At 40.9% G+C, this 21405-nt stretch overlaps 4 protein-coding genes and 1 pseudogene across 12 annotated transcripts in view; 2 read left to right on the top strand and 3 right to left on the bottom strand.

Moving 5' to 3' along the window:
• Yip1d1 (Yip1 domain-containing 1) overlaps window positions 1-21405 on the top strand; it is a 224753-nt gene that overhangs the window by 17223 nt on the left and 186125 nt on the right. The window contains exon 7 of one of the 2 annotated variants that reach the window (XM_086834791.1): window positions 8199-8278. The exons of the other annotated variant lie outside the window; for it this stretch is intronic. Coding sequence (XP_086690917.1) covers window positions 8199-8263 — 65 coding nt within the window. The 3' untranslated portion in view covers window positions 8264-8278. Of the gene's footprint in view, window positions 1-8198; window positions 8279-21405 lie in introns of those variants that run through there. 2 annotated transcript variants of the gene reach the window in all.
• LOC147643409 (uncharacterized) lies at window positions 597-2200 on the bottom strand. The gene is made up of 2 exons (XM_086834888.1): window positions 664-2200; window positions 597-608 (listed from the first exon to the last, which is right to left on the bottom strand). The coding sequence occupies exons 1-2, from the start codon at window positions 1930-1932 to the stop codon at window positions 597-599; spliced, it is 1281 nt and encodes a 426-aa protein (XP_086691014.1). The 5' UTR covers window positions 1933-2200.
• Window positions 11791-14685, bottom strand: LOC110183942 (V-type proton ATPase catalytic subunit A pseudogene; annotated as a pseudogene). Its single transcript, XR_015272137.1, has one exon. The product of XR_015272137.1 is annotated as a V-type proton ATPase catalytic subunit A pseudogene (transcript).
• Window positions 15343-20826, bottom strand: LOC110183944 (V-type proton ATPase catalytic subunit A). 3 transcript variants are annotated; one of them, XM_020952305.2, is made up of 4 exons: window positions 19601-20826; window positions 18286-18384; window positions 16125-17800; window positions 15343-16057 (listed from the first exon to the last, which is right to left on the bottom strand). In XM_020952305.2, the coding sequence occupies exons 2-4, from the start codon at window positions 18359-18361 to the stop codon at window positions 15965-15967; spliced, it is 1845 nt and encodes a 614-aa protein (XP_020807964.2). In that variant the 5' UTR covers window positions 18362-18384; window positions 19601-20826; the 3' UTR covers window positions 15343-15964. The 3 variants fall into 3 exon arrangements, with proteins under 3 accessions (XP_020807964.2, XP_086690916.1, XP_086690915.1); XM_086834790.1 differs by lacking the exon at window positions 19601-20826 and adding an exon at window positions 18459-18874; XM_086834789.1 differs by lacking the exon at window positions 19601-20826 and adding an exon at window positions 18594-18845.
• The window catches only part of kek1 (leucine-rich repeat, immunoglobulin-like domain-containing kekkon 1 protein), a 199118-nt gene continuing 197980 nt past the window's right edge, over window positions 20268-21405 (top strand). For all 5 annotated transcript variants that reach the window (XR_015272136.1, XR_015272135.1, XM_086834786.1 and 2 more), the window contains exon 1: window positions 20268-20511. The gene's annotated coding sequence lies outside the window, so the exon portion shown is untranslated. The remainder of the gene's footprint in view (window positions 20512-21405) is intronic.

Here is a 21405-nt window from a genome sequence, read left to right as displayed (position 1 = left end):
ACTTGTACCTAAAAGATTCTCTCCTAAATTTGTACCTAAAATATTCTTTCCTAAATTTGTACCTAAATCATCTTCTCCTAAATTTGTACCTAAAATATTCTTTCCTAAATTTGTACCTAAAATATTCTCACCTAAACTTGTACCTAAACCTTTTTGATCTAAATCTGTACTGAAACTACCTTTATCTAAATTTTTGTCCACTAAAATTTCACTTTCTAAATTTTCGCAACCTAATACTCTATCCAAATCATAAGGGTCCTTAGTATTGTCATTCACTAAGCTAATGTTTGTATCACGACCGACTTGGGTTTTACATTCCTCGATTGTAATCATTTTTAAGGTTTCTAAATTAATTTCTAATTTACAAGCTTTCATAAAATCTCGCCCCAGCACAATATTACAGAGCATAGATTCGCTAGCCACAACAATTAATTTAAACCAAATCTTTATTTCATTTTTTAATACAAAGCATAATATTTTACCATAGCTTTTCAATAAGCTTTTGTTTAATCCGAAATAATTTTCTCTTAGAGGTTCTAACTTAATATTTTTCGGTATACAAGAACGTTTTATAAGCGAAACTGGGCTTCCCGAATCTATTTGGCACTCTGTAATAATCGGCTGGTTCGTATTTTTCACACAAAAAATTTTGAATACTCTTACATAGTTGTTTTCCACCTCCTTCTTATTCTGGGGACATACAGCAATACGGTGATCCTCTGCGCCACAGCCATAACACGAACCAGGCTCTCGCTTTGGCTTGGTGCACTCCCACTTCCAGTGCCCCTTGCCGTTGCAGTTGAAGCATCGAGTTTCGTTGTTCGTCGAAACCGCCTTTGCCGCCGACGCCTTCGCCTTAATTGACGCCCTTGCTGGCAGCTTGATGTCCGCAAACGCTCGCAACATTTTCCTCGGTGCATCAAAACATTGCATTTTAGCCTGTATTCGAAGACTTGGTAATGGAATGCCCTCTACCAGTCCATCCACCAGCTCATCCTCTTCCATTGCCACATACCGAGCCAATCTGCACTTCTCCTCGAAGTACATCGCAAATTGTTCATCCGGCGACCAGACGCGTGCCTCAAACTTGCGCCTTAATGCCGCTTTTGACTCAATGCCCCCAAAAGCTAGCTTTAATTCTTCGATGAGCTCGTCCATTGGCTTCGCCAACCGTCCCGTCTCAGCATGCAGCCATTGTAGGGAATCTCCCTTGAGCTTGATAATCAACAGAATTCGCCGCTGCATGTCCGTTAATCTATGAAGGGCCGAAATACTGTCCCACTGGTCAATCCACGATCGCACACACACCTTGCTGCCGAAGTCCATTAGCATTTCTCTGGCCATGTTAAAACCCGGTGTTGCGAAACTGTCTGTTGCTATTTCGCCATCTCGCTGTACGTCGCCTCTGCCGTCTCCTCTGCCGTCGCCTCTGCCGTCGCCTCGTTGCGAGTTCTGGAAACTTCTGGTAGGTAGCTGTTCAAAGTTCTCAGAACTGTTGTTGTTGGCGTCGTTGTTTCGTCGCCCGCCACTGTCGCCAACTCTAACGCCTAGCTGTCCTTCCTTCTCGGAACCATGCCGAATTCGAGAATTTTCGTCTCTTTCATTCCCGCCGTCTTCGTTGCTCTGGCTGCCGCCGACATTGGCGCCGATCTGGCGATTCAAATTTGCCAGAATTTTTCTCGCCTTGGCAGTTTCCTCACGCAATTCTCCAAGAGTTTCTTTGGCGATCTCCAGCTCACCGTCGATTTCCACGTCCGTGTCACCTAACTTTTCCATCTCCACACACTCTTTCGGATCACTGCCTCGAATTTCAATCGGGACCTTGGCTAGCCTTGCGAACAGCTCCGCTTTTGTGCCCTTTGTGGGCAAATTTAACCGCTTCAACCACCGTTTTAATTGCACAACCGTTATATCCGCTATGTTCAAATCCATTATTTTATTTTATTTTTCCAAATGATGAGAAAAAATTTTGATTCTGATCCCACTTCTGAAGTTTGTAGCCGCCTTTTAGTTCTAAACACTTCTAATTCGTTTCTTCTCTTACTAATGTTTCTTTATTATTTAATCTAAAACTTTTATACTTGGTCTTATCTTTTCTTCACTCTTGTCTTTACACTTTTTGTCTTTACACGTCTACTCTCGTTCCGATCTTCTCACCAAGTGATCTGCCGCTCTCAGCAAACACTCAATCAACCCCCATTCTTAGCCAGTCGCTCTCTCATGTTCTCTTTTGAGAGAGCGAACCATCTCAATTAGAGTGGCCAGAGCATACTTATCTTAACTGGCCTGCTACAGTAAATACTTTGAGTTAATATTATTTCTCTCTGAATACAAAGGAATATTTCCCAGTGTCTGCAATCTGAGAAGTCTAACAAAGTCCTTCCATTGCTATCCCTTCTTTTACTGAGCTGAGGAAGTGTAAAAGGTATTCCAGGATTCCAACTAGAATCAATTTTAATTTAAATTATCAGCCAGCACCCCCTTTTCTCTACTTTTTCCACTTTTTCAAGTGGGAACAATAACAGGCTCCATGATGTTTATTGTTTTTCACTTTTTACACACTTCAATGGGCATTGACTTGTACATGGTACCTAGGGGTGTGTGTGTGTGTGTTGATTCCAGATCCTGTATTCAGGATACTGGCGAAGAAACAGTCGATTTCAACTGAACTGTAGATAATCCCCTGACAACGGCAGTTAACAGGCAACGATTACTTGGCAACAAGTCAATTACGACTCAACTCGAGCCCAGGAATTGTTCCCAGAGTATCCATCCCACCTCCTTGCTTCATTCCGGGGTGGCGAGAAGCCGCCTGGTTCTAGCGATAACCGACTTGGAGTTGGGAACACAATAAATTCCTTGACCGGCCCTGACCAGTCCAGTCCAACTCAATAGCTCGGGAATCCCCTTTAATGCGCTAACTAATTGAGCGGGGTCATGCGGGTAGCCAGGAAGAAGGATTTGGCGGGGGATAGGGAGTGGGACTCCCACTTGGACTAGGTGGTGGAGGAGGTGGGACTCCTGCCTGGCAGTTCTTATCGCCAAGTGGCAATCGCTTGTAATCTGCCGGGTAGCTTCGCGCCACAGCCGCCAAAAACTAAATCGGTGGGTTAGGGTATTAAACTATTGGGAAAGGGTATATCAGTATTTTAAATAATTAAAAAATTTTGATATACAGTAAAGTATATTTTAATATGTACAATACATAAAGAATTTATAACAAAACAGTAAACCCAACGAAGGATTTTATAAATATACTTTGGTTTATTTTATATTTAACAAACGCTTTTAATGTAAGACCTTTTAAAAAATTCTTCAATATTCTGGAACTTCCATATTTTTTGAGGAATCTACCAATATATATAATAATCATGTTCCTTGATCTATATAGATAAAGTTTTTATACTATATACCTCCCCTAAAGTTCTCACTTTTAATAGCAAACAGAGGGTATTTCCCCGTTTTGCAAAAAAAAACCAACACTTTCTTAGAACAAATTACTTTTGGCGAAATTTTTACAACATTTTTATTGGCTGTCGAATGGTGTGGGAGATATAGAGTGAGAATGGGAGGCCGAGGTCAAGATTTTGGCTGGCTTTGCGATTTCAGTTATGCGGTTTCAAAATTCAATTAAAAGCTAACATCACATTTCTCTTGTCGTCGTCGTCTTGAGCTCTGCCTTTTACCCCATTCTCCCATTAAGCCAGCTGAACTCACCGAGATAAGGCTGGAAAAGTGAAAACAATAGAGGGGAAAGGATGGTGATTTGGGTGAAAATCAGTAGAAGTAGCTGTAGTCAAGGCTGCCCATGGGGTTTTATCGGGCCAACAAGGACCTTTGCCAATAATGGCTGTAACATTTCCTTTGAAGCGATTAGTTTTCAATTGGTGTGTGTAAGCCCATACTTAGCCAAGTAAAATATCAATTTATTTTTAAAGTTGGAAAGCTTAAGAGTATGGTAATTAGTGGTCAGGATAAAAAGTTTTCAATAGGGTTGCGGTGAAGAGATACAATAAGTTCTATAAGTATTTAATTATTAGGAATTATTAAATGGTTATTTAAGTGGTTTAAGATCAAAGAATTAAATTAGCTAGCATTTCTTAATAGTTATTAAATAACTTAATACTCTATTAATTCAACTTAAACACCTCACACTTAATAATAAAACAAATAATATTTTCCGTAGCTTATCTGAAAATATGCACATTGACTTAATTGTAATTAAGAAACTTTCAATTTAATTTAACAACATCAAAGGCCAGTTTTATTTCACAGGATTTAAATGTAATTAAAAGTACCAGGACATCCCCAAATCTCGAATCTGTTCAAGCTCTGCCACCTCTTCCTTTGACAGAAGTATTTAATATAGTGTTTTTTTTTGTTGTTGTTGGTTTGTTTTGTTCTTATTTTGTTTAACAGCACGTGCTGCAAATTTGTCTGGAAAATGTTCGGCTACGAATCATTCAGGCGGCAACAGACAAACACAGACGGAAAAACAATGCGGCAAACGTCGAAGCAAGGACAGGATTTTATGGTCTAAAAAAAAGGGGATGGGGGAAGGGAATAAGGACTCTGCAGGAGACAGAGGATGGGTGCAGGAGATGAGCTCACTCGCTTGGCTGCATTTGCATATTTTGTTGCGAATTGTTGCTTGGCTGCCTGCTAATAGGAAAATGCGACACATAGGCTAGTGAATAGAGCACAGGGGCGTATCAAAGAGGTCCTTTTGGGGGGTTGAAAGTAGGCTGTACCACTAGAAAAACTAGAACATTATTTAACTGAAGGATTAGTGTCTATAAATAGTATAAAAATGTATTAGAAAATACTATAAATATATATATATTTATTAAACAAGGACCTTCCTGCGCCTCTGATTCTCCTTGAAGGGAGTAAAAGAGAAGGCCTATTGAGTGAAGGAGTTGGCAGTTGGCCTGTGCGTGTCGGCACGTGTTTGTTTTGCATGTCTAATGCGCTTTGAACTCCATCGCCTGCTGCTGCAGCAGGAAACTATGTATGTCAAATGCTTAATCAGCCGCACACACACACTTGCACACATACACACACAGTTGCACTCCATACAAACACACACTCACACGAAAAGAAAGCAAAGTAGACGTTAGCAAACAAAGAAAAGCAGCAGCGAACGAGGCATAAATATTTCAATAGCATACTTTTCGGCTACGTGCTTCAACGTTGCAGCGCCTGATCCGGATTCGGATCTGCATTTAACACTGAACTACAATTGGCAACAGCCGAGGCTAAAATAATAGTCTTTGATAACAAGAAAAATTAAATTTAAATTAAATGTATATTACATTTTTTATACAATCAAAATTCTGGTGTTAACAAAGCATTTTATAAAAGAGTTTTACAATTTTTATTTCATGTAATTTAATATTTCTAAGTTCTTTAAATAATACCTACAACTCTATCCTTTATTGTTTAAATAATGTCTGCAAGTGTGTGTGCTGCCTTTATTGCATTTTATTCAATGTGTATAATTGAATATCCTTTTGCCTTTTTAAACCCATGCCTGGCAATGAATGACGGTAAACTTTGTCGGATTTTTCAGTTGATCGAATCGGTAAAGTGCCCAAAGAAGTTTTCTGTAGGAAGAACATATTCAATTTATTCAGATATTAGAGATATATAAGAAAGCATAGAAAGGAGGCAAATAAGGGTGTAGAAATAATTGAAAAGGTATTAAGAACTCAAATAAAATTCAATATTTTAAATACTTTCAGTGATTATAGCTTAGACAAATTAGCTTTTATAAAAATTATATTACTCCATAAATGTATTATTATTATTTGTATATATTTCATATATTTTATAATATGTTCTATATCAAAAATCCCCTAAGATTAATCTCAACATCTCTCCCCCCCAAAGATTCATCTCCTTAGCCGCCTTTGGTCATTAATTCCCCTCACTGCAAAAATAGATTTAATTCAGCTTTTAATACAATTATACCGACTTCGGCTTCAGTTTGTGCAAAAGTTGTGCCATCAGTTTCAGCAACTGGGTAAAATCTTAAAGGAAGAATCGCCTTGATTCGATTACTTAAACATTCTGGGAAATCTATGGCCACGACAAACAATTAAATGCTTTCCCAGCATGACAAGCAGCAGCAGGACGGAGGTGCGATGGGTGAAGGAAAATGGGGTGAAAGCCTTGCCGCCCGCCCACACGGGTCTATTAAAACTGGCAGCAGGCCCTGGAAAATGCCAGGGGAAATTGTTTCTGTATTTTCGGGCATTGCGTTCTATGCGTGGCGGAGACAAAGTTTCGGTCTCAAAGTATTTGGAAACTCATTTTGCTCAGTCTCTCTGGTCTCTGGTGCTGTTGCTTTTGGCTTTGCTTGGCTTTTGGCGTAATTTCGTTGTCATTAAGTTGGCATTATAACAAAATGCCTTTTCAATCACTTTTGACTAAATGCACTGACTGCCAGGCGGTAGGGACGGTAGGAGTGGTAAGGGGAAGCCCCGAGAATGAGAGCTCTCCGCCGCCAGTTGCCTTTCATTCGTTCATTCATCCAACATTCACTCCCGGCTCAAGGACGCGCTCCACCAAGTTTCGGCAATTTTTCGACAGGGATAAGTAAGCACAACAATGCCGGCTAGCAGGAGCAGGAGCAGAATCAGAAACAGAAGCAGGACCAAAACGAGAAGCAGGATGCGGGAAAACCGCAAAGTTAAAAAACAGAAAGGAAAAAAGTCCAGCTAGCCACTGGGAAAAATATAATCCAAAAGGATTGGAAAAGGTTTAAAACGATTGTAACGCTGTGAAGGAGTCATTTCCGACCCTATAAATCATATATATTCTTGATCAGTATTATAAATTTTTGCCAAATTTTTCAAATTTTTATTGTTAAAATTGTTAAAATTGGCAAAAATGTTTTTTTTTACATTTTAAATGAATTAAAATTAAGGCTTTTTTGACTTAGTTATGATATTTTTAAATTTTGATTTGTCGAACAAATTGGTGTTATATATATAAATATATATTTAATGATTGATATTTTGAGCTTAGTTATGATAGAATTTGATTTAAAACGATGATAAATTGGTTTACTAAATGTGTGTCAGGTAATTATTTTTATACAAATAACACTTTATATTCCAACGAATTCGTAATGATTATATTTAAATTAAATATATCATTTTAAACATAGTTGTTACTTTTTCTCCTATAATTTTTTTATTATAATTTTCTTGAGTGTGCTTTACTTTATTTTAAAGAAGCCAAACTGGGAGTAGGTGGACGTGGAGGTCGAAACGCAGTAAATTTCAAGCGTTTCATCAATGTCACTGCAAAAGGACTCCTCGTCCTGGTGGCCCACGCATATCCTTTTGTATTTAAAATGTTTGCCTGCCTTCGCCTGATGAACACGGAGCAGAGCCAAAAGTTTCTTCTGCTTTTTTTTTCAATTTGTTGTTTTTTTTTCGCTCTCCGCTCGCAACAATTTCATTATCTGCGGAGAAATGGAGAAATGGCAGCAAGGGAAACTGGGGGAAAGTGAGTGATAGGGCAGTTGTTGTGTGACAGGCGACACGCCGCAGCAAGTGGCAAAGGACTCGCTCTCGCTCTCGTCCCCGTTTCCCATTCCCTTTTCCTTTCGAAGGCTCCAAGGACCGAGCAAATTTTTATGGCAAAAACTTTTTCATAGCATTTTTCAGAGCATACATTAAGGCGCTGATTCATGTGTGCACAGTAAGGACTGGCTAAATTGGCCAATGCTTAGGAAACGACTTTTGAGAACTTTTTAAAAATCAAAATATTTCAAAAGAAAAAGTTGTGTATTTATGCGAATAAATTTAATGAGGTTTAATGGTGTAAGAAATGTGCTATGTAAGGGGTTTAGTATTTGTTTATTAAATAAGAAAATTTGTGAATAATGAATCTATAATGTGATAAATAAATGTGTTTCAAGTGAGAAATAGTTTGCTAAGGCACCTAACGAATTTAATAACTGTTTATGGTTATTTAAAGGCGTCTTTGTTTTTGTTTCATTAAAGATCTTTAATTAATTTAGTCTCTAATTAAGCCATAAATATTTCATTTACTTACCACAAATATTTAATTACCAGCTCAACACCCAATTAGGAAAGTTCATAATATAATCCTGAGACATTCGTTTGTTTAAAAGCTTAAAATTAATTATAGATGCTTCAGAGGCATTCTATATTTATTTCTAGCTTACTGTATACTTGGGGGCGACAACCCAAAAGTGGGCGTGGCTGCAGCGATAATGCGGCGTTAATACGCAGCAGAAAGAAAAACAGGAGTTGGGAAAAAGAAAAGCATCCTGCGGCGCATTTGCATAGGCTTAATTTAAATTCCCTTAAACAGCAGCCCCGCCTAGGACTGTGTGTGTGGATAGGCCCGAAAAAGGACAATGATCGTTGAACCTTTTTTCCACCGAAAAAAGGAAAACGTAAACTTGGACAGAACGAAACCGAAGAGACCCCAGACCAAAAGAAGCGTGGAAAATCAGAGAAAAACAAGGCGAAAAGGTTGCACCCCTTAAGTTTGGCCAAATAACTGCAGGCGAGCTCTGGTAAACTCATACACACGCAGAGACACGCTCAAGAAAGGATATTCCAGGGAATAAGCACGGGACACTGGAGACCGTTGAGCAGCGACATAACAAAATCAAAAGGATTTTGCGTATAAGTTGCAAATTAAGTTGCCCTCGTCCTTGTTGCTGTTGTTGCCACCTCCACTTTCACTTTCACTCTCATTTTTACATTCACATCCACGCCCAGTTTTTCCCATTTGTCCGTGTCCTTGTTTCGCTTACTCCCCAACCACCTCTGTCTTTGGGGTTTCTCTTCCGTTATTTGGGTTGTTTCCTTGCGTTTCCAACTTCATCATCTTATGTGCTTATGATATCCTTTTGGCCCCTGCGGCCAAAGAACAACAACCAGGAACAACAATAACAAAATGTGAAACATGTCCTTGGCCTCGGCACACGCTTCCTATTTGGGTTAAACTTGTCAACGATTGTGTGGCATGGGTTAAGGATTGAGTGCTGAGACTTTAAATTAACAGATGGATATCTAGGAAAGAGAGAAAGTTTCTGAAGGAGAAGGCGCGTGGGAAGATCCTTTTTCAGTCATCAGTTTAAAATTAAATATATCATGCTTTGGAATATTGTATTTATTTTTCTGGGTTTTGAAGTATTTGATGATATATATATCCTTTTTTTGTAATAAGTATGTGCTTTAATTTTACTCAAACAAATCCTTGATTAGCTTGCTTATTGAATAGGAAAATCCTTCGATTAGCCAGGTAAGTAAACAGCTTGAATCGGAACTGGTGCGTAAATAATCAATAATGCGATTAGATTCGAAGTTATAACCAGCAAACAATCAAGGAAATCATTTTAAATACTTAGAAAAAATCTTGGAACTTCTAATGAGAATATATTTCACAATTCCTACATTAATTCTGACTTTAAGTTAATCAAACGCATTGAAGGAGTTATTTCCGACCCCATAATTCATATATATTCTTGATCAGCATGAAAATTAAATTTTTAAAAAATTTTGAAATTTTAAAATTTCATTAAAATTGTAAAAAATTTATAAAAATTTGAAATTTGTAAGATGTTAAATCGAGTATGTAGATTTATTAACCTAACTAAAACTAGCATAGGACAGCTTTCCAAATTGATATTAAGGCATTTTTGGCTAAGTTACGAGTTTTTAAAACTTTGATTAATCGGTAAAATTGTCATATGAGAATATAGATAAATACCGATTAAAAAAAGTCATATATTTTAAGCTTAGTTATAATTGATTTCCGATTCGTTCCTATAATATAAATTATGGCTTCCGGAAGTTAGTTTCCTTTTCTGTTTTAATATAAATTCAATCCCATTTCATTATAATTTACTATATTATTATACCTACTTAATATTTTAGTCCCAAAAGAACCCACTTCAAAGCTTTGTAAATATGAAGTTAATATCTGACAGAGTAAACGCACAGAAAGGCAATGTGTATGAGGCTTATCTAACCATTCGAATATTCTGCGGCCGTTAGCCTCTGCCCCAAAATAAAAAAAAAATCACTGAAATCCTTTAATTGAGTGCACACTTAGGGCAGCAAGCCAGCAGACGGGAAAAAGGAAAAGAAGAAAAATATGTATATATAAAAGGGGGAAGGACTCACAAGCACATGGGTAGAGCGGGTCCTTGCCGCCTGAATGCTGCCTTTTTATGCGCTTTTAGCGCCATTATCCTTTTACGATTATCGCCGCTAAAGCGAATTGACTGTTTGACGTTCAATTGAAATTTTGCATTAAAGCTCAATGGCTTAACCCCTTCAAATTATGCAATACGTTCCCGGGATCCGCACATCCTTCGTCCTGAAACTCCGCCATCAGCAAACGCAATCCCAGTGCTGAGCCCAAGCAGCTTTCAGCTGGCAAATGGATCGGGGACTTGCAGGGGAGGCTCTGCCAAAAAGGAGCGAGGGTGGTAAGGATGGGTGGCAAGGATTGGGGCCTGGGATATGGGGGCGAAGCAAGGATACTCGGCTGCTCACAGATCCAAAGCGATGCCAACGGAACAGAACGGAACGGAACGGAGCGAGCATCGAATGGCAGCCAATTAGCGCGCATTGCTCATACGCCGCGTTTGTCATGGCAGCCAGACGCCCACACATACACACACACACACTCACTCACTCACTGACACACACATAGAGGCTTCCAGGCCCTGACACACATATGCATGAGTAGGATGTACACTGTAGAAAAAATATATATAGAGTGTTCATTTAAAACTATCATAAAGAATGTTCACTCTGACAGAAACAGCACAAGTCCTGAGATCTATTTAGACTTAAAATATTTCTTACTTGTGAAACAAATTAACTTAAATTCTCCTTCTATTCTATACTCAAATTTTCCTGCAGTGAATGTCCCTCGCATAGCGGAAACGGAAGTTGTAAGGGGATTTTCAATTTGCAATTGAACTGATTCTGATTTTTTGGCTTGCTTCTTTTGCTCGGCGCTCATTTTATGGCTGACTTGGTACGCCATACTGGGCGGGGTGCGGAAATGTAATCATCGCAATCCGCAGATGGGAATGGGGCTCTGGCTCTGGCTCTGGCTCTGGAAAAGCGAAGGCGACTCTACATATATACTTACATTTAATTTCCACTAATTGAATCGAAATCGATCTCTCGCTCCCTTGCTGCGGAAAAGCGGAAAAAGCTTTCCACCGGGCCTTGACGTTTGCCTTTCGATTGCGGCGTACTGGTGGAGGTGTGAGCCGGGAAATTTGAGCTGCAGTGCTGCTGGATTTTCGGGTTTTCCTGTCGGCCCTGTTGGCTTTGGCATTAATAAACTTTTCCTATAAATCAAAGAAATTATAATTATTTTTTTACCCCCTTTTTGCTGTTGGCAAAGGGATTAAGTGCTCAGAGGGAATCCGCAGGAAAATTCGTGAACGGATCTAAAGAAATTGCACCACGAAGGCTTCTAATGAGCAAAACCCGTCAGAGGGTAAATGACTTTTCCGCGACTAGGAAAATTATCGCAATAAGAGTTAAAGGGGGGATTGGGGTGAATATAATCGCTCGATAATCGCAGTCACTGATTTGATTTTGTGGGTGGAAAATAAGCAGAGAAGGCAGCGATAGTGGAAAATAGTATGCAGGGAAATGTAAATATAATTTAGATTAACCTGATATGAATTCCAGTGAGTAGCGAGGTGAAGTGGCCTCTTAACTTTGTTGATGATAAAATCTCATCGATTTTGCAAAATAAATAGAAATATTTTTCCGAGTTTAAATGCTAATAAATCAGCATGTAGGAATTTAGTTCTTTTTATAGGATTTTAGAGAGGATAAAATACAAATTTATATAATTGGTTCACCATGAATTTAAATACTAAAATATATAGATGAAAACTTAAAATTTCACACTTTACAAATAATTTCGACAATCTTTTCCCTACAACAAATCTAAACTAAGAATCAAGAAGCCCAATTAGTATTTGCCAGCACTCTCCTCTATGTCCTTGAAAGTAGTCAGGATATTCTGGTATAGCTTCTCCATCTGTTCCTCCATGGCCTCCTTGCCCATCTTGGGATCTAAGAACTTCATCATGGACAGCTCGTAGAGAACGTTGGCAGCCTGCGTCCGGATCACACTCCAGGTGACACGTGCCTCCTCTCCGGCCGTGTTCTCCACCGCCAGGTTACAAGCGTCATAGAAGGCCATCATATTCCTTAGCATGCCCTCGGTCTTGTAGAAGGGACAATAGGCATCGTAGGTCGAATACGAGTTCTGCTGCAGGAAGTCATCCTTCAGCATCTTGGCCACCTCGAGTGTGATCTTATCGGCCTCGTTTAGGGATGATTTGCCCACCAGCTGGACAATCTCGGACAGGTCGTCCTCTTCCTGCAGCACCTGCTTAGCCTTGGCCCGCAGTGTTGTGAATTCGGGATTGGACTCCTCGTAGTAAGCGTCTAGAACTCGCATGTACTTGGAGTACGACTGCAGCCAATTCACCGAGGGGAAGTGCTTCCGCTGGGCCAGCTTCTTGTCCAGACCCCAGAACACCTGAACTATGCTCAACGTGGCGGAGGTCACCGGATCGGAGAAGTCACCACCGGGCGGCGACACTGCACCCACAATGGAGACGGATCCATGACGTTCCGGGTTGCCCAGGCATTTGACCAAGCCGGCTCTCTCGTAGAAGGAGGCCAGTCGGGCACCCAAGTAAGCCGGATAGCCAGCATCTGCCGGCATCTCGGCCAGGCGGCCAGAGATCTCACGGAGAGCCTCAGCCCATCGTGAGGTGGAATCGGCCATCATGGAAACATGGTAGCCCATGTCCCGAAAATACTCCGACAGAGTAATCCCCGTGTAAATGGAGGCCTCACGGGCAGCCACTGGCATGTTGGAGGTATTGGCCACCAGGGCGGTGCGCTTCATGATGGACTCCATTGTCCCATTCACTTCCACCTCCAGTTGGGGAAAGTCACGCAGTACCTCGGACATCTCGTTGCCGCGTTCGCCGCAGCCCACATAGATGATGACATCCGAGTTGGAGTACTTGGACAAGGATTGTGAGATCACGGTCTTGCCACAGCCAAAGGCACCCGGAATGGCGGTGGTGCCGCCCTGAACGCACGGAAAGAAGGCGTCCAGGACACGCTGACCGGTGAGGAGTGGACTGACACTTGGCAGCTTGTCATCCGCGGGACGACTCTTACGCACTGGCCACACCTGGAGCATGGTGTGCTTTGTTACCTCATCATTGTACTCCGTCTCTATGATCGTATCTTCCACACTGTAGTTACCCGGCGAAGCTAGCCACTTGATGCGACCCTGGCAACGTGGAGGCAGCATTAGTTGATGCTCCATCATGCTGTTCTCGAAGACGGACCCATAGATATCACCGCCGGTAATTAGACCCCCTACCCTAAATTTGCCGGGAGTAAAGGCATACTGGATGTTCCTGGGCAGGCTGGGCACATCGATGCCCTTGGGCACATAGATGGAGTTGGTCTGCTCGTGGATCGTTCGCAAAGGTCGCTGGATGCCATCGAAGATGCTGCCCATGATGCCGGGACCCAGTTCCACGGATAGCGGTTTGCCCGTTTGGAAAACCGGATCGCCGACACTAACGCCAGAGGTGTCCTCGTACACTTGAATGGTGGCCATGTCGCCCTCGAGACGAATGATCTCACCCACCAGCTGGCAATGGCCTACACGCACCAGTTCGTACATGGCGGCTCCGGCCATTTGCTCGGCATTTACCACTGGACCGGAGACGCCAAAGATTCGTCCCTGATGTTGTGGCTCAAACTCTTCGGTGTCTTCCTGTGAGTAGTTATGCGTATTCACCACTTGCTCATCCACTTCGTGCGATTCCTGCAAAACCAAATCATCGCTTTTGAAGCTCCGCCTGGGTGGTGTTTTCGGTTCCGAGACGTCAGAAGGTGTTTTGGGGCAGATATCCTCGAGGATGGGTCGACAGGGTTGACAGGGTATGCAAGGGGGTTTGGGGGATTGACAGGGTGGACTACGCCGACAGGTGCATTTTTTTGGACTTGCTATTGGCCTGGGTTCAGGTTCCACCAGAGCTTCCACAACAGATATAACCCGCGAAGAATCCGATGAAGATTTTATCGATTCCACTCGCGGAGAATTTGAGCCAGACTTTATCGATTCCACTCGCGGAGAATTTGAGCCAGACTTTATCGATTCCACTTGTGGAGAATTTAAGCCAGACTTTATCGATTCCATTCGCGTAGAATTTGCGCCAGATTTTATCGATTCCATTCGCGGTGAATCTGAGTCAGATTTCGCTATAGATTCTACCAAAGATTCCGTCCGCGATGAACCCGAGCCACAAGTTTGGGTGTTTGAGGTAATAGGAGCTATCCAAGACTTTTTCCCTTCGTCCTCGGGATTGTCTGAGAGATATTTTGCTGCATTTTCCACCACAGATTTTTTCCGCGAAGTGTCCGAGCCACATGTACCAGTGTTTGAGGTGATGGGAGCAATCCAAGGCTTCTGGCCATTGTTCTTCATAATGATTTTGTTTCGGAACGAATAATTTTAACTTCCAGTTGGATTAATTTTGTCATTAACTGTGTTGAATTTATGTATATTTTAAATCAGGTGGCAGAACAAGAAATGAGCGAGAAGATTGTTTCACTAAAGTTTGTATTTAAATACAAATGTATAAATATTTTAATTATTACTGGAATAGAAATTTATTGTCATTATAATCCATTCTTTTAACTTCAAGATTATCTGTAAGCTTCGGTAAAGTCTTCATTAATTTATATTCGTTTGATTATTTTGTATGTTTTAATTGAATTAAAATTTATCAAACAAGGAAAATTAAATATATAAATAATACGTTTAAATAAATATACACATTCCCTTCATCGAAATTTATTGATATAATTTTTGTGAGGGAATAAAAGCTTAAGAAAATACTAAATTTTAGTGTTGAAGCTCTTTTTAAAATATAAAAAAATATATATTTAAAATGGAGCAAGAATATATTTAGTTAACTGAATCGGAAATCTTTACTTAATTGCAAGCTTCTTACAAATTATAATATACTGCAAGAATATACAAATGTTATACCAACATATTGAATTTAAAGCATACAAAATTACAAGTATAAATGTATAAAATTTATAATTATAAATTGTAATTAATAATTTAAATGCCAATAAAGCTACACCTTTTCCGATTCATGTTTACCAAGCTTCCAAGAGCTAATAAAAATATATATTAGAAAATTCATTCAACTTAAGGTTCTACCCTCAAGGGGGGAACCAAATAAAATTCACCTTGCACTTACATTAAATGTATTTGTTGTTGCACTTTATTATTCGTACATTTAATATTTTCATACTTTAAATATTTACATAAATTTAACAAACAAACAGGGAGAAAACATGACTTTTTTCACAAATAAACAAGAATTTCCATTCATTAAACAATAATACTATTTATGCATGCATTTGTATTTGTGTCTTTTTTTTATGTATGTGGGCGTGTGTGTGTGGGTGTGTGTGTATGTGTCCAAGTACTGTTATAGCTTTTGTTGTTGTTATTGTAAATGGAAGTACGTTAAAGGACGTTTATAAGTTGTGGCTCTGGTTGTTGTTGTTGTGGTTGCCCTCGAGGAGCTGAGCCCTTGCTGGGAAGATTGACGAGGGGCTGATAGAGGCGTGGCTAAGGGAAGTATCAACCGCAGGCCGGAATGTTTACATCTCTTGCTTGGAGCTCCAAGGAGCTGTGTGTTTTGTTGGACTTTTGTTTGAGCATCGCCGTTGATGTTGTTTTTCTTCGCAATTTCTGATTAGGAGGCTTTTTTCGGGATTGGTTTTTCGACTGCTTTCATTTTTAAAAGTTAACTATATAACAAATATAAGATTAGAGTGTAAAAGTAGGGCCACCAACACGGTCGGTCGCTCTAGTCCTCCAGATTTCTGAAGGCCTGCTGCAGATCCTCATGCAGCTGCTCGAAATCGGCCTTGATCTTGGCCTCGCCATCCTTAACAGGGTCCTGTAAATTACGGAAAAATCAAAGATTAATAGATATTTCTTGATCACCTTAAGTTTCGATTGATTACCTTGAACTTCATGGACGAGAGCTGGTACATAATGTTGCCCATAGCCTCACGGATCACGTTCCAGGTAATCTTGTTCTCAGACTGAGCCGTCGACTCCACAGAGTGGCGGGCCAGGTCATAGAAGTCGATGATGTTCTTCAGCATGCCGACGGTCTTGTAGAAGGGGCAGAAACGATCGTACGACGAGTAGGAGTTCTGCTGCAGGAAATCATCCTTCAGCAGCTTGGCCACCTCAAGTGTGATCTTGTCGGTCTCGGCCAGAGAGGCCTTGCCGACCAGCTGCACGATCTCAGACAGATCCTCCTCCTCCTGCAGGATCTCCTTGACCTTGGTACGCAGGGGCACAAACTCGGGGAAGTTCTTGTCATAGAAGTCATCCAGGGCACGCATGTACTTCGAGTACGAAATCAGCCAGTTGATCGAGGGGAAATGCTTACGCTGGGCCAGCTTCTTGTCCAGACCCCAGAACACCTGGACGATACCCAGGGTAGCGGAGGTCACGGGATCGGAGAAGTCACCACCAGGGGGAGACACAGCACCGACAATGGACACGGATCCCTCACGCTCGGGGTTACCCAAGCACTTGACGCGACCGGCACGCTCGTAGAAGGAGGCGAGACGGGCGCCCAAGTAAGCTGGGTAGCCGGAATCGGCAGGCATCTCAGCCAGACGACCCGAAATCTCACGAAGAGCCTCAGCCCATCGAGAGGTGGAGTCAGCCATCATGGACACGTTATAACCCATATCACGGAAGTACTCAGACAGAGTGATACCGGTGTAGATGGAGGCCTCACGGGCAGCCACAGGCATGTTGGAGGTGTTGGCCACCAGGGCGGTACGCTTCATGATGGACTCGGTGACGCCGTCGATCTCCACAGACAGCTCGGGGAAATCACGCAGTACCTCAGACATCTCGTTACCACGCTCGCCGCAACCGACGTAGATGATGACATCGGAGTTGGAGTACTTGGACAGGGCCTGCGAGATCACAGTCTTGCCGCAACCGAAGGCTCCGGGAATGGCGGTGGTACCGCCCTGGACGCAGGGGAAGAGCGAGTCGAGGACACGCTGTCCGGTGAGCAGGGGGTGGTTGGCGGGCAGCTTCTCGGTCACTGGACGGGGCTGACGCACAGGCCACACTTGCAACATAGTGTGCTTGGTGATCTCACCATCGAACTCAGTCTCCAGGACGACATCATCGACCTTGTAGTTGCCAGAGGGGGCAATGTAGCGGACGGTACCCTTGGCACGTGGGTTGACAATCATTTTGTGCTTGACCAGGGTGTTCTCGTGCACCAGACCGTACAGGTCTCCGCCGGTGATGTGAGAGCCAACCTTGACGTTCAGGGGATTGAATTCCCAGCTGGCCACACGCGACAAACTGGGCACGTTCACACCCTTGGGGATGTAGATGGAGTTGGTCAGCTCGTTGATGTCCTTCAGGGGACGCTGGATACCGTCAAAGATGCTGCCCATGATACCGGGTCCGAGCTCCACAGAGAGGGGCTTGCCGGTACGCAGGACGGGATCACCCACGGTTACGCCGGAGGTTTCCTCGTACACCTGGATGGTGGCCATGTCACCCTCCAGACGGATGATCTCTCCCACCAGCTCGTAGTAGCCGACGCGGACCAACTCGTACATAGCCGATCCCGACATGCACTCGGCGGTGACGACTGAAATTAAGATAGTGATTGATCGGATTAGTTGGGTTTGTTATAATTGCTTATAAATATATTCTGATTTCATTTTTACACAATTACTTAAAGAGAGTATTTTGAAGCTATTTTAATTTAAATGAAACTTTATCGCCATAAACCATAATGGTTATTAGCTTTTCGCAATCAAGTTAAGCTATTAGATCATTTCTGAGCCAAGGTCCTTCTTTAAAATATATTTTTAAACCCCGGAACGTGCACTTTTTATTAATTTTTATTTGATGAAATTTTTAAAAGATTGTTTAATATATCATTATTAAATATCATTACTTTTAAGTGAGAGAAAAACTTAAGAGAACTTCCTCAATATCCCATTAGGGTTAACCTTCAATTTAAATTAACGGAAAACTCTATAATTTTTATTATGAGAACCCTTAGTTTCTTCACTTAAATGTTAATCATTTATAGATGATCTAATATAGTTAATAATTAATATTACTTACCAGGACCAGAGACAGCGAAGACACGTCCATATTTGGACTCACGCTCCTCATCATCGAATCGCTTGAGGTTTGACATTTTGTTTTATTCTGGTTCAACGACTGCAAAGAATAAATCAAATAAAAAGGGGGAAAATTATAAAATGAAAATCCAGCGAAGCAGGGGAGATAGTTACAGGTGAAAATTTTCTTATCACTAATTGCTAGTTGGCCCTTTTGTCAGCTGACAAGCAACAGGTGTAACCGGGTGCCTCGCTCGCTCGCTCTCTCTTTCGCTGGGTTTCCCATAAATTTGATGTTGAATTTCCTACCTGATTTAAGGTTATAAAATCGTGTTCGATCTACTGCTGTTAGACTACTAATTTTTAGTGATTTGTCGATTTTTAACTCCCCCGTTCTTCGATAATGCTGCGTAAAACTTTAAAAGCAGAGCTTTCGTTTCACGTGACAGAGCTTTGCGCAAGTTCGAAAAGTAATTCTGTTCACTAAAGCGCTAAATAAATAAAATAAAACTCAACAATAACTGTTGAAAAAACACTATCTACTTTATGAAATACGAAATGTAACTGAAACACTCGCTTGACAAAACCAAAATATGCGGGTTGTATTTTATCTAAAAAATAGGAAATAACAAGAGAGAGAGCGGGGGAAGTTACGCTCTTTCTTGCTCTTCCTCTCTCCATTCGAGTTCGAATATTTGACAATTGCTTTTTGACGTTGATCACAAGACTACTGTCATTGCTGTCAGCTGACAAATGAAAAAAGTGGTTAACGAAAAAAATTAAGAAATCTTAGGGTTGCCTATTCATGGCTTGAGAACCACCACCATATTGGATACATTGGTTATTTATTCAAGAACCCAAGAGGCGTACAACTTCAGTTCGAATTTCGAAATGAGCGGCGGCAGCGATCACAAGACCCACGGTGCGAGCGGGATGGGGCGAACACGGGGAGCGGGGTCAGCTGACAAGGCAAAATAATTTTCCACGCGCAGAATTTTCACGTTCGTAGACCGCACTTTTCGTGTTGCATTCAACACTGGTATTCTTTGGGGATTTTTAAGCTTGTTCTGCACTTGTGGGTGTGTCGACGGCTGCATTTATTATCTAACACCAATGCAGGCGCTCTGCGTGTTTTCGCTCCCCGCTTTGATCGCTGCTTCGTCACTTTTTTTCGAGGCGAATTCAAGGTGGAATTTCGGATAAGATCGCCGCTTTAATATTTAGTGAAATTACCCGTTTTTAACTGTTATTTGTTTAGTGTTTTTTAATTGTAGGGTGTGAGTTGGCGATGAGAGGGGGTGGGGGCGGGCGCTTACTTTGCTGTGTCTTCGCGTTCACCTTGCGAACGTGTGTGCTTGCTGCTTTTCTCCAAACCGAAAACCGACTGTGAGCCGCAGAAATAAAACGTCGACGCTCGCACTTCGAAAGTTCGCTGTCTTCGATTTCGATTTCGCCTCCGATCCAATCCGATCGCGAGCTTTTGGCGACGAACTTTGTAGCTTCAGCTTTACAAGCGAGTTGAGTGAGTTGTGAGCCGATATCGATTGCGAGCGGAGCTTTTCGTCAATCGAAATGAGAGGGAGAGAGATAGCGAGTGAGGGGGAAATGAGAAGAAGCTACTGCCGGAGAGAGCAGTGTTGCCAGTTTAGCTAATTAAATGACATTTGAAACTAGCTTAATTGCCTTAAAATTAGATTATTTTAATGTTTAGTCACCAAAATATCTACGACTTTCTTGATATGAACGACTTAAATGGTTTTAGTCTCTTCCTTTTATTTGTTTTAAATTTAAATGGATTCCTTGCCATTGTCCAATATAGAAAAAACAAGTTTTCAGTTAAATATTATTTTTATTAAATATGTCTTGATTTTTTAAATGTTGGTTCATCAAAATATGCGCCAAAAAAACTAAACAAAATTAAGAAGTGCTTAGAGAGGCCATATCTGGCAATACTGGACTCTCTCTAACGTTCTGTAACGGGGTTCGAAAGCTCGCAAGGTCCCAGCTTCCCAAGTTCGGAATGTCGAAGTGCAAAAATTTGTCATTGTTAAAATGCCTTTAGTTCAGTTTGCTCCATTTTTCGTAGTTAATTGTTTGTGCAGATTTTAAAAAAAAAGTGTTACCAATGTGTTAAGTGTTAACGTTAAAATCAAGGAGCAAAGGGCAAAATAACAAATATAATAATCTTGTAATACAATGCAAGTGCAAAGAGGATGAGGAATAGAAGGTAAGTGCACGCAATTACATACACACACACATACATTCTCGTATTTGGTTTGTCTTTTAGCATTTCTCATTCATATTGAGCTTATTTTGTGCTGTTACGGGAAACGAAACTTTTTAAAAGCATAGCTTATTAATGAAATTTTATAGATTTATATTTTGAGTAAATTAAATAGGTTAATATATATAATGTACCTATGTACATATGTATATGTATATCAATTTCCAATTCATTTCCCCACTTTTGGTCCAATTAAAATTAACACCAAGATAAATTGGATTTCCTGTAAACTGAATTTCAACACATGTACTTGCACACATAAATATACATACATACATACATATGTAAGCAAGTGTTAAATGCTGCGAATAAAAAGTGCAATTAATTAATTACACAAGCTATTAGTTTGCTATTTAAAGTTCAAGTGAAATGCAATTTTAAATGAATCAATTCGTGTAAATTGTTGGCTCGAGGGATGCCCCAACAGTGCCATAAAATGGTATTTTACAGAATCCTCTTCCCTTTAAATTTTATTATATAGTTTTTAGCCCACATTCAGTACAAATGAAACTCACTGCCCCTGACGGCAACAGAGGCTGCGGTGAAAAAAACTTTGATTAAAATTCGCATTGTAAAAAGATATTTACCAATGATTTACAATTTTTTTGTACATACTGTTTTACCCATTATACTACCTTTTCCTCATTCAGCTGTTGTTCTACTTCGATTTCGTCTCTCTCTCTCTTTTTGTGCTTGTGCAGATGCAATCAATGGGAATGGACCCCAACTCTAGATAAAAATAAACAAGAAGGGGAACTAACTTCGGAAAGCCGAAACTTAAATACCCTTCCAAATAAATATTGGGATTGTATAGGAAATCGATCAACACTTATCTTT

This window comes from Drosophila serrata, unplaced genomic scaffold (assembly GCF_035046125.1).
Source record: "Drosophila serrata isolate PLE 108 unplaced genomic scaffold, ASM3504612v1 contig_275, whole genome shotgun sequence".
NCBI classification, from domain to species: domain Eukaryota; kingdom Metazoa; phylum Arthropoda; class Insecta; order Diptera; family Drosophilidae; genus Drosophila; species Drosophila serrata.
The sequence above is the reverse complement of the archived record's forward strand: the minus strand, read 5'-3'. Positions and strand labels throughout refer to the sequence as shown.

Excerpts from the sequence above, each read along its gene's own strand:
- LOC147643409 (XM_086834888.1), bottom strand. The coding sequence starts at position 1,932 with ATGGATTTGAACATAGCGGATATAACGGTTGTGCAATTAAAACGGTGG.
- LOC110183944 (XM_020952305.2), bottom strand. The coding sequence starts at position 18,361 with ATGTCAAACCTCAAGCGATTCGATGATGAGGAGCGTGAGTCCAAATAT. Across the intron at positions 17,801-18,285 it reads CTTCGCTGTCTCTGGTCCTG|TCGTCACCGCCGAGTGCATG; the intron begins GTAAGTAATATT and ends TCTTAATTTCAG. Across the intron at positions 16,058-16,124 it reads TCTCGTCCATGAAGTTCAAG|GACCCTGTTAAGGATGGCGA; the intron begins GTAATCAATCGA and ends CGTAATTTACAG.